We start from the raw sequence: 13,278 nt of genomic DNA on the forward strand, positions 1-13,278 counted from the left end.
CAATGTCTGTTTACGATTATGCGTATTTTACTTGTTGATATTCTTTATTGACTTTAAAATATTTACTGAAATTCGAATTTGATTTGATTGAGTTGAGTTTAGCGTCCGTTTAAGCACCAAACGCTATATGAAACATAGGCCTACAGCGTAACGTTGGATCCGAACCATACGAGTTCCTGCAGGGAATTGAACCCGGGTTTCCCGCGTCAAAGGCATGTACTCTACCCACATAACCACGAGAGAGCTCACTAAAATAATAATAATAATAACAATAATAATAATAATAATAATAATAATAATAATAATAATAATAAGAAGAAGAAGAAGAAGAAGAAGAAGAAGAAGAAGCTTAGCGAAAGATCTTTAATTAAAGAGCGTTAAGTTAGCACTTTCTGCCCAATGTTTACGCAGATTATTATATACAGAAAGAAACTCAAACAATTAAGTAAATAGCCCGCAGCGGATACTTTATTTATTTAGCTTCAATCGTAGTTTTTAGTATATGCGAAAGAGAACAATTACGATATATCAAACAACAAATGTACCATAAAAATCCGAAAATCTTTTATATGGTGAATTTCTCTTTAAAATAACAGAATCCTATAGTAGGTTCTAAATTTACATATTTCATCTCAAATATATAGTACTTTTGTCCTTAAAGAAAAATGTATAGCGATAACTATAAGATACTTTTTAACTTCTACTCATTACATAGAAATTTTATAAATTTGTCAGAGTTTTCCTTCCTACGAAACTCGCTGGTTTAAACACGAAGTAAAAAGTAGTAGCTGTAACGACACGTTAGTCTGCTTAAATGAAAAACACATACAATGTGTCTAGAAAAAGAAAACATGAGTATGTTAATACACACTTCAAAACTTGAAATAAATCAAATTAGGAATGTTTGTAAGCTTCCTCTGTATACGTATCAGTTTGCCTGTAATATTGTATCACGGAGTTTTAAATATTTCACCAAGACAATTATATGATATGAACACACATTTTCTAGATATCGAAAACTACGAACTTTAAATCTAACGACAATAAGAAAATAATGTATCAATATTTGAAATTATTAAAAAGTGCATCATATACTGCTTGCCTCCTGTATACGCTTTTGAATATCAATTTATAGTCTCAATAAATATACACTTACGAATTAGGTTAGCACTTGTTGTGTTACACATGCAATCAATTTGAGATACTTTTATGTTCCATCTGGCCGTTGGTAATGCAGGTCTTCCTAATTTTGCAGCTCTATCTGCAGCCAAAATTATTACTAAGGTCACGACAGTTGGAGGTTGCACGCTTAAATACACTGAAATGAAAAGGTCAAATACTTGCATTAATTTGCATATCATAAAACACTTTGCATTTGCATATTCTATGACGAATGAAGAGATCAGGGGAATAATTTGATAGCGACGATTTTACAGATTTTACAACAGAGGCAAGATTTTACAAGAGATTTTATCATGTTATTCCTCTGAGAGCATATTTTCCTTTCTTAATATATCTGTAGTTATGGTGTTCCATTTAATATTTCGTCAGCATTTAGGGTCCCAATTTTACCAATGTAAATAACCGCTACCAATATAATATGGAAAAGAATGGAGTAATCACGTTCTTCCCCTGCGTTCTACTAATTAGTTTTACATTGTAGTGAGAAACAAACGTAGTCTCGTCATAATATAAGCAATTCTTACGTTTCAAAGTTGATTACATTGCAGCTAGTTGTCTACCAAGAATAGATTGTCCTTTCAACACCATAAGGTAAAATACTAATAGTTTAATTTATTAATAAGCATTCATTATTATTAAGGATTCGATACACAGTAAAATTAAAACTATTGAAAAATCTATTGCCAAGTAATTTTGAATTTGAGGTCATTTTCGGGTATCACGACCAGTCCAAATAAATTAACGAAACGAAGTCATAAGATTGAATTCTGAGTGTCAAAATCAATTGGATGAACTTCATCCTCTCTATAATTTACAGTATTCAAAAATTTCACAGTGGACGTTTCAAAGAAATATGCGATATACTTGGTTGCTATTTGTTTCGACAAGCATGAGCTAATACAGAGAATAGCTAGAATACTAGAAACCTCAAATTCCCCCTGGTTACGCCGCTATGTGCAAACAAAAATAAATAAATAAATAAATAAATAAATAAACACACAAACAGACTCCTGGTTGTGGACTGTGCATTAGAGCACCCTCATTGATTTTGAAAACCGGGCGCTTATGATCTCCAATGTACTTAAACTAATGTTGTTTAAACTAATGTCTATAAGCAATAATTAGCATAAGATTATTTCTATATCTAACATAGTCCGCTGTGAATTTTCTTGTCCCTTTAACAAATAGCATTTAGTCAATGTTAGAATGTCCGTTAGGATAATATTCAGCTAACGTTCATCGAATACAAGGACAATACTTAGATGACCCTGAACAGTGCCGATGACTGCTTATACCCAAAGAATGGACAATATTTTGATAATATAGTATTCGATCCATTATGATCTGCTAAGTACAGGGTGTGGCAGCGTCCATAGCGTAATTTGACTTGCGTAGTACAATGACGTACTGCATGAATGCGCGCCAGCATTTGTGTACTAATGAGCTGCCATTTCGAGTGTGACAGTGATATGGAGCGGTGGAGTGCACAGCATCGTGCCTTTGCTACTGAAAGTTATCTCAAGAATAACGATTCTGTTATTGCTACCCAGCGTCTATTTCGGCAACATTTCAACTTGGGACGTCATGGGAAAGTTCCAGATGGACGGACCATTGTGAGGTGGGTACGTGCATTTCGAACAACAGGTTCTGTTTGCAATGGAAAACGGGAAGAAGTGAAAGAACTGTGCGGACACCAGAAGCCGTGGAAAATGTTCGTGCTGCAATATTGCGTAGCCCAAAAAGGTCTGCTCGTCGTTATTCGCAAACTGTGCATATGTCCGATCATTCATTCAGGAGAATATTGCACGAAGATCTCCATTTTCACCCATATAAGCTGCAGATTGTTCAGGAAATTAGGTCTCACGATTGGGTTTCACGAGAAACATTCTGCTTAACCACGCGTGATCTCCTTCGCCAAAGTCCACAAATGTTGCACACCATCCTGATATCAGATGAAGCTCATTTCCAGTTACGTGGTTCAGTGAATAAACAGAATATGCGTAATTGGAGTAATGTAAACCCGCATGAACTGCACAACAAGCCCTTGCACAGTTCTCGTGTTACAGTGTGGTGTGGAGTTGCTTCCTTTGGGATTATTGGCTCTTACTTCTTTGAGGATGACAGCGGTGTGGCTATAACTGTCACCAATGAACGCTATGTAAAGATGCTGCAAAACTTCGTTCTTCCCCAATTAGGTATGGTCGATGTGGAGGTGGGACAATTATGGATTCAACAAGACGGAGCGACCTCGCATACAGCCAGAATTTGCATGTATTTCTTGCGACAGACATTTCTAGATGGAGTAATTTCCCGTTTTGGTGACATTTCCTGGCCGCCTCGCTCACCTGATTTTTCATGTGTAGACTTTTTCCTTTGGCAAGAAGTGTTCCGAACACGTTGTGCCACCATTCCTGAGTTGAAGGATCCCATCAGAACTGCCGTCGGCAATATTCCAGGGAATACGTTACGCCAAGTTATGGAAAGTTTCCAACGCCGCCTAGATAAATGTGTTGTGCAGAGGGGGCATCATTTGACAGGAGTCATATTCAAAAAGTAATCCACGCAATGGACAATGACTTACACATTAGTAAATGACATACCTTTAACTATTAACTGACATAAGAGGTAATAAATAAATTACAGTTACTGCCTAATGGTGTGTTTTTAATATCCTACTATGAACGCTGCTGCACCCTGTAGATATTTCTTAGTATTCGGAAATGACCGTTCTTATAAATAATAATAAAAGCAATGTTTACCATGTTGTCCATTATTATCTCCGCAGAACTCCTGAACACCAATTTTACTTTCTTGTGGGTGTACAATAAGTAATTTATCATCGTGACATCCAACAGCTTCAAATGGATTATTTGTTAAATTTCTTGGTGGTCCAACGAGAAAAGAAAGGAAGTCCAACCTACAAAGTATATTCAAATTTACTCCATTGTCTACACGATTCTTCCAGTAAGTAGAGAACGTTTTGGTAAAACTTAAAATAAATTTATTCTATCGAGAGACAAATAACTGATGTGTATGGTAAACATGTTATGAATTAACTTTAGTGATAATGCATTCATGGAACCTATCACTGACTCACTGAATATCTTGACGAGATCGGAGTACAACGATAGTATGGAAAAACTGGCATCGATGGTCGTCATCTTCACTACAGGATCCAACTTACACAGAAGGAGCAAATTAAAATAATTCTGAGATCCAGGGAGCGAGAATCCACTTTTGTTACCGAAGATTTCAACCACCGACATTCACAATGTGATTCTATCACCAATAGTGCTGCCACTCTGCTGCAGAACCTCCGCCAGATCGGCTCTATTACTGATAAACATCGCTTGCCAGACTACTGACGTCAGCGGATCAGGTAACAATGGCATCTCGTTGGTGGGCCACCGAAACTCGCATACCTCGGGTATTCATGATGTGGATCCTGTAGGAAAACAAGTGGCATCTCTACAAGTTGCTCACAATACATAAAACGGAGGATGGTCTCGACCATCAGATGTAGTTTGCAGAACACGTCAATATCATGTTCTAGCACAACGCTGATCTATCTGTGAAAATCTGTTTCAACAACGAAACTTATCTTTATATTATTGGTGAGGTAAACAAGTTAAACCTGCAGTACTGGTCAGACACGAATTTACATGGAACTGAACCGACAAAGAGCTGCGAAGAAAAAAAAGCTCACGGTCTGATGCAAGATATGGTAGACATGTTCATTGAGTCATTCTTCATTGAGGGTATGGCCCAGAACATCTAAAGCTACTGGACCAGTCTATTATGCCAGAATTGCTTTCGCCCCATGAGCCATTTCCTTAAATCTTCCAGCTAAAATGTGTTCTGTCCCACTACACCAAAGAGGTTCTATGCAGAAGGGAGATAATCAGCCGACGTAGCTCAAGGGTAGTTTCTAAAAAATCAAAGGGTTGAAAAGAAATGAATGTCTGATAGATCTCTCATGCAACGAAAATCAGTTTAATTTAACAGTAATGCTTAGGGATATATAAACGAGACTCAACAAAAACAAAATGAGAAAACATATTAGATTGGGTGTAAGGTAAAAGAGAGAATGTGTTAAGTAACGAAATTAACTTAGGATAGGTCTAAGCACACTACCTGCTTGACTGCTCTGTTGCTTGTGTCTGTCGGTGAGGTGGAGATGGATGACGTGTTTGTATGACTTAGCTGATGGCTTTCAAGGGTAAGCGATGGAAAACAAATGTAATTTTCTGATGCCTAACTCTCTATCTTTCAAATTCTTGAGACGACGCAACTGTGCTCTTCTAAACTTCAATGGTAGCACCTTGGTGTTTTGCTTAGTCTACATGTCGAGTCAGACGATTAGGCTTATTCACACTCCTAGCTGTTACTTCGTCCTGGAGACTAAGTTATGACTCTAAAATGAATTTTCACAACAATATTGACGGTACAAAATCCACTTGACAATACACTACGAGTGCTTTGGGCGATTTGTTTTGTCTCGGGAGATAAGGACGTAGATCGAATAATAACATTTAGAGATATATACCCGGAAAGGAATGCGATTACAATGGAGTAGGGAACTTTCTTGTTTTATTTCTTATAGCTGATGAAACAGAATGAATGTTTTTTACAAATACTTCTGCTGTCTGTGTACATTATAGATAGTGTTCTTTATAATGAGGACGATGAATTACTGATCTTAAATAAATGCTTTATAATGTTCTATAATTTATAATTAATTAAACAGGTTACGGGATTAATTCTGAAGCTGCACAATCCGGTGTAATGGACCGGTCTATTATGTGAGTATTGGTTCCGTTCTATGGGCTATTTCCTTAATTTCTTCACCCGGAATGTGCTCTGTCTCACTCTGCCAACACAGTGCAAGAGTACCTGGATGTACGGTTTCCTGGAACGTGTATAGATTGTTAGTGGCCAATTGAGCGGTCACTAATTTTTATCAATCTCTTATCTTTGGACTTTCACCTGTAGATCACCTGAAGTAATGGTTTATACTATGAATATCCAAGACGTTCATGACCTACGGGTGCAAACTCTATAAGTTGGCCTGACATTCTCCTTCGGGTAGGAGATAGGGAAAATCATTGGGCAAATTTCGAGAATGCCACGTCGAATCACTATCTCTAAATGTTTCTGCACAATACCTCGGTTATTATCAATTATTTCATTGTCTTCAGGTAAGATCTAATGATGCCATTGTTTTTCTGAGCTTTTGTCAGCGTCAGTCGATATACTGTACATATTACACATTCCCTTCCGTTTAAAAACATGGACTTGGATTCAAGTTAGCGATGGTGACCAAGATGACGACCTATTCGGTCATACGGCTAAACCTTTTTTCCCATCTACAACGGCCATTTCCGTGTTTCTGCGGTAGACATTCATGTTTAGCGAATAAACACTGTAAGTTGATAGTGTATACACCATCAACTTACAGTGTCTGTTCCAGGAGTAGTAGGGGTCGACGTATATTGCGCCGAGTCAGCAAAAATTTTTGTGACGTCATAGGTCAAAGGTCAATGACCTTAGCCCGGGGTCAATGACCGAGGGGTACCTAGGACCACCCCCTCTAAATTTTGGCAGGGGTACCATGGCCCACCCCCTAAATTTTGGCAGGGGTACATAGGACCACCCCCCTTAAATTTTGGAAATTGCAAAATCTAAAAATTTGGTGTGGTAGCCTAGGACCATAGTATGTACCTCTATCCGTATTGGGGGTCTATGTCGTTCCCTTTCATGGGTAAAAAATTGCCAAAAATTGAATTTTCGGAGGTTTTTGACCTAATTTATTCCCTTTGATGAGGTATTATTACCCTATATAGTTATATGGGCGTATACAGGGGTCCATTACCTTTCATAAGACATGGGTATATTAATGCACCCCTTCAAAAATTTGGGAGGGGTACCATGGCCCACCCCTTAAATTTTGGAAATTGACCAATTTCAACATTGGGTATTATAGTACAGGACCCTAATATGTATTAGGTTAAATTTGGGTGGTCCACCTCGTTCCCTTTTAGGGGTACAAAATTGCCAAAAATATAAACGTAAGCAATACGTAGTACCACGTGCTTGGTTTTTGGTCGATTTTATCCCCTTTGATGACGTGTTATTATCCTATATAGTTATATGGTCATGTATAGGGGTCCATTACCTTTCACAAGATATGGGTATATTTGTGCACTCCTTTAAAAATTTGGGAGGGGTACTTTGGCCCACCCCTTAAATTTTGGAAATTGCCCAATTTAAACATTTGGTATTATAGTACCGGACCCTAACATGTATTATGATAAATTTGGGTGGTCCACCTCGTTCCCTTTTAGGGGTACAAAATTGTCAAAATATAAACGTAAGCAATACGTTGTACCACGTGTTTGGTCTTTTGGCCCAATTTATCCTCTTGGATGAGGTGTTATTACCTTATATGGTTATATGGTTATGTATAGGAGTCTATTCCCTATCATAAGACATAGGTACATTTGTGCACTCCTTTAAAAATTAGGGAGGGGTACTTTGGCCCACCCCTTAAATTTTAGAAATTGCTCATTTTATATATTTGGTATTATAGTACTGGACCCTAACATGTATTATGATAAATTTGGGTGGTCCACCTCGTTCCCTTTTAGGGGTACAAAATTGCCAAAAATATAAATGTAAGCAATACGTTATACCACGTGTTTGGTTTTTGGTCGATTTTATTCCATTTGATGAGGTGTTATTACCTTATATGTTTACATGAGCGTATACAGGAGTCTATTACCTTTCATAGGACATGGGTATATTGATGCACCCCAGGAGGGGTACCTTGGCCCAACCCTTTAATTTTGGAAATTGCTTAATTTCAACATGTGGTGTCATAGTACTGGATCCTAATATGTATCATGATAAATTTGGGTGGTCCACCTCGTTCCCTTTTAGGGGTACAAAATTGCCAAAATATAAACGTAAGCAATACGTTATACCACGTGTTTGATTTTGACCTAATTTATCTCCTTGATCAGGTCCTATTACATCATATAGTTATATGGTCACGTATGGGGATTCATTTCCTATCATAAGACATAGGTACATTTGTGCACCCCTTTAATTTTGGAAATTGCTCAATTAAACATTTGGTATTATAGTATAGGACCCTAATATAAATTACTATAAATTTTGGTGGTTCACCTCGTTCCCTTTTAGGTGTACGAAATTGCCAAATTTTAGTACAACCACGTGTTTGGTTTTGGCTCAATTTATCCCCTTGGATGAGGTCCTATTACCTTATATGGTTATATGGTCATGTATATATTGGTCCATTTCCTATTATAAGACATGGGTACATTGATGCACCCTTTAAATTTTTGGAAGGGGTACCATGGCCAACCCCCTTAAATTTTGGAAATTTTCCAATTTGAGCATTTGGTATCATAGTACATGCCTCAACATGTATCATGATAAATTTGGGTGGTCCATCTTGTTCCCTTTCATGGGTAAAAATTGCCAAAATATAAACATAAGCAATATGTTGTACCATGTGTTTGGTTTTTGGCCCAATTTCTTCCCTTTGATGAGGTTCTATTACCTTATATGGTTATATGGTAATGTATATGGGTTCATTTCCTATCATAAGACATGGGTACATTGACGCACCCTTTAAAAATTTGGGAGGGGTATCTTGGCTCATCCACTCGGTTTTAGAAATTGTTTAATATAAACATTTGGTATTATAGTACAGGACTCCAATATGTACCACTATAAAATTGGATGGTCCACATCGTTACCTTTTCATAGGTAAAGAACTACCAAAAAATCAAATTTTGGAGGTTATTGACCCCTATTTAGCATGTTATATGGGTATGTACAGAGGTTTATTACCTTTATATGTTTATGTTCCCTTTTAAATTTGGGAATTATCAAATAACAAAATTCGGTAAACGTTTTCTAGGACCCATTGGTGTTCCTCTTATGGCCAAATATTCAAAATTTAAAGGTTATTGACCGGCTTTATTATTGAATAAGTACAGGATTTATTACTTTTTCATAAGACACATGCGTATTTGTGTACCAATCTTAAATTTTGGGAGGGGTACATTTCTTATTGTCATATCAATAATTGGTAATTGGATAGTATCTCATTCATTGGGTAAATCATTATGATCACGTGATCAGTTATTAACCTATGATGGGATTAGGAGTCCAGGACATTGGTACATTGAAACTTTGTAGGATAATTTGAGAATGTGTCATTGGTTTTGATTATTCCCGCCAAATATAAACGTAAGCAAGACGTTGTACCACGTGATTGTCCTTGATGAGGTAGTGTACAGGGATTCATTTCCTTTGTTGTGGTACTTCTTAAGTTTGAGTACACACTTAAACAGTTGGTTCTACTCAGGTAAACAATTGACGGACATTATTGACCTTATTGAACATATAATGATATGATTAACTCTAAGACTTAGGTATATCAAGAGAAGTATTCTTTCAATTTGGGAATGGTGATAAACAGAATTTTAACATAAGGTGCGAAATTTGAAACAATACATTGAACTTTAGTCACAGCTCATAGTCTAAGATCATTGGTGGTGATTGATTTGAAATCTGATAGCTAACCTTATTGAATGTTATGAATCATAGACGAAAGGCAATACATGCTACAACAGTTTGAAATTTAATCATAAGGTGATGTAATCTGACACTAGCAAAGTTATTGTTAATGCAATTTGATTGGATGATCACTATCTTTCCTGCAATCTGATTGGTTGATCACTATCTTTCGTGCAATCTGATTGGTTGATGATTTTCAAATCTTTGCTGTATTCAGTTTTAAGTTTTGTTTAACATTTAAAAATCTTGGTTTCGTTCAACATTTTGCACTCACTGAAACCGTTTATTTGTTAATCGAATAGTTAAAAACCGGATAAAGTTTGACGGTTAACCGTGAAACGTAAAATTTTTTTAGTTTGAAATTTTTTTGTTTGAAACTTTTTGTTTCGAAATTTTGTTTGAATTTTTTTTGACAACTTTTGTTTCAAAATTTTTTTGTTTAAAAATTTTTCGTTTCAAAATTTTGTTTAAAATTTTTGTTTGAAATTTTTCGTTTCCAAATTTTTTTGTTTGAAATTTTGTTTGAAATTTTTTTTCGTTTCAAAATTTTGTTTGAATTTTTTCGTTTGAAATTTTTTTCGTTTCAAAATTTTGTTTCAAAGATTTTTGTTTGAAATGTTTGTTTCAAAATTTTGGTTTGACATTTTTAAAAGTTTGTGCACTCATTGGTAAAGAACCGAAACTGTTTAGAACTAAAACCTCTGGCAACATTGTGGTGCAATAGTACACGTCAGAGCATGATAACGCAACGTCATCAGTTTTGCATCATCGTTCGAGTTAGTATTCATGATAACATCATCATGGCTACTTGTCTGCAGTTTCTAAACACACGTGATGTGATGAAATCATTTACCAAGATTACTGATTTACAACAGAATGTACCTTATAGAATCTTAGCTAGCGAAAAAATCCCTACAAAGTTTGGATTAAGAATCGTAGTGAAGCTTGAAAATGATAAGAATATAATTTTACCAGCAAGATATTTACCCATGGAAGCATCAAAACAAGAAGAACTGCTGCGTTTCTTAAATACTGGATCTGTATCTTTATGTTACAAAGGATTCTTGGGCCGAAGTCATCAACTTGAATTTAGTACATAGCCGGATTCGTCAGCAAAATCATGAATTCAAACGTCAGCACATCAGGCATAGTTGTATGAATGTGGTTGGTCGGCAACTGTGTTGAAACCATGAATTCAAACGTCAGCACATTCCTTTCCAATGACGTCAGTAATAACTATAAACCAGCAAATACAGTGTCATCCCACGAAATCATTTGAGCAAGTGCGTTTCAGGAGGAAAGATGTGTACTTCTAACGATAAAGAGTTCATCTTCGCAAGCTATTATCCAATAAATATATTTCAAACAAAGCATGTGATGATTGGTATCAGTGCTAGAACATTTGAACCTGTGATTCGATTGGGCAAAGCAGAACAATTTGGTGTACAACTGACCTGTGAAGAATGGCACGAATCGACCAAATGAATGATTATTAGACTTCGGAATTTTAGGCACCAAAAAGTTTAATTTTAGGCGCCTAAAATAGGTACTAAAAATAGGAAAATAGGCGCTAAAAATTAAAAATAGGCTCTAAAAATAATAGTATAAATTATTACATACCCCTTTTTATTAACATCTTTTGTTTTCAGTGAATCAGGTGATTCATTCAGTACACAACTTGCTCATTCGTAATTTTGGAAACAGTAAATTACCAACAGTTTCTCAAAGTTTTCGACTGTCAATCTCTCTCTTTTGTCTGTAAGGATCATCTTTGCTGCCGAAAACGATCTTTCCACTGAGACAGATGTTACAGGAGCATACTTAAATTTCGATACATTTTTCATTTCCACTTCGTCGGGGATGGTTTCATCCTCTCCCATCAAAACTTTCCCTATACGAGCCAACACAAGAAATCCCTCATTCTTCTTCACTACACTTTCCCACTTACACTGCACTTTTTCCCCAACTTTCCCCGTAGCACTTTGGATTTTCTTTTCGGCTTCGTTAACTACTGACACCTGTTCACTAAGTGGCTTTCCCGTAGCTTCCAACTTAGTGATCGTCGTAGGTAAGAATGAAAAATTTGACTTGATATATACAAGATCTCTTTTGAGAATGGGATCTTTGAAAAGTTCCTTCAAAACTGAAACACTTGCAATGTTTTCCACACCAGGAAGTTCGCCAACAACACCAGCAATAGCGTCCAAGTTCTCTGCGTAATACAAAGCTGCTTCAAGCCATGTTCCCCAGCGCGTTAGGACAGGTTGTGGAGGAAGAGAAATGCCAGGCAGTTTTTCTTTAAAGACAGCGATTCTCGATGGGGCTTTGCAAAAAGTTTTTTTCATGTTAGAAATGAGGGCATTGACTTGAGGAAATTCGTTCCTGATTGTTTCAGAAATTCTATGAAAAGCATGTGCTACACAGGTAACATGGATGAGGTTGGGGTAGAAAGGTTTTAGGTTCTTAAACGCAGCAATCATGTAAGAAGCTGCATCTGTGCAAAGAAGAAGAATTTTAGAATCATCCACACCACTAGGATACAGAAGTTGCAAACTTTTGTTCACGGTGTAAGCAATTGTCTGGGCACTCACTTTCTTAATTTCCTTGCTACTTAACAAGTGAGGAGTTGAAGGTCCATCTTCATCAAGTTTTCCTACAACAACATTCACTATGTATCTATTGCATGCATCAGTAGTCTCATCGACGCCTACCCAAATGCTGGAATCGCCAATATCCTTTCTGATTGTATCAAGTGTATTGTTGTATTCAGAATCCAAACACGTTTTCCTGAGTGTTGACTCACACGGTATCGATTGCTGGCACCACTTCTGTAAAAACTGTCGGAATGTTTCATTTTGAAGTGTGTTCCATGGGATGTTGGCAGCGACAAGGGCTCTAGCAAGATCCGCATTAAATGTGTTCGCAGTTCCAGATTCAGATCCAGATCCAGAAGGCTGAGTTAACTGTGTCTGTTTCTGTTGTTTCTTCGCTTTAGATTTGGCAAGATGTCCAGCACAATCAATGTGTTGCTTTAAGTGGCACTTCTTTTCCTGAGAAACCTTAAAAAAAAAAAAAAAAACGCTTAGAAATATATTTTCAAATGCTTCTTACAAAACTAGTGAAGATGGTGGCGTTTTAACTTTAATTTCGGTTTCAAATTCTCTAATTTTCTTCGTGTACATTGCGACTAGTATTTTCAAACGGGTCAGTTCGGGTCAGCTTATTGTTGGACACCCTCAGTAACGGGTCGGGTCAGGTCAGCCTAACTCGGGTCACGAGTCTGGTATCGTTAGACCAACTCAGTTCACCAGTCGGGTCGGGTCAAACTATCTCGGGTGACCCGACTCGACCGGTGAACTGAGTTGGTCTAACGCTACCCGACCCGTGACCCGAGTTAGGCTGACCTGACCCGACCCGTTACTCGAGGGTGTCCAACCAAAAGTCGACCCGAACTGACCCGATTGAGAGCACTAATTGCGACAACTA

At 37.0% G+C, this 13,278-nt stretch overlaps 1 protein-coding gene across 1 annotated transcript in view; it reads right to left on the reverse strand.

The window, feature by feature from the left end:
* The window catches only part of LOC145667613 (uncharacterized), an 81,221-nt gene that overhangs the window by 23,317 nt on the left and 44,626 nt on the right, over nucleotides 1-13,278 (reverse strand). Inside the window, exons 4-5 of the mRNA XM_081735077.1 lie at nucleotides 3,942-4,099; nucleotides 1,157-1,318 (exon numbers count right to left, since the gene is read on the reverse strand). Of these exons, the coding sequence (XP_081591203.1) occupies nucleotides 1,157-1,318; nucleotides 3,942-4,099 (320 nt within the window). The remainder of the gene's footprint in view (nucleotides 1-1,156; nucleotides 1,319-3,941; nucleotides 4,100-13,278) is intronic.

The sequence above is a fragment of the Thermobia domestica genome, chromosome 13 (assembly GCF_964235325.1).
Source record: "Thermobia domestica chromosome 13, izTheDome1.hap1.1, whole genome shotgun sequence".
In the NCBI taxonomy this organism is placed as follows: Eukaryota; Metazoa; Arthropoda; class Insecta; order Zygentoma; family Lepismatidae; genus Thermobia; species Thermobia domestica.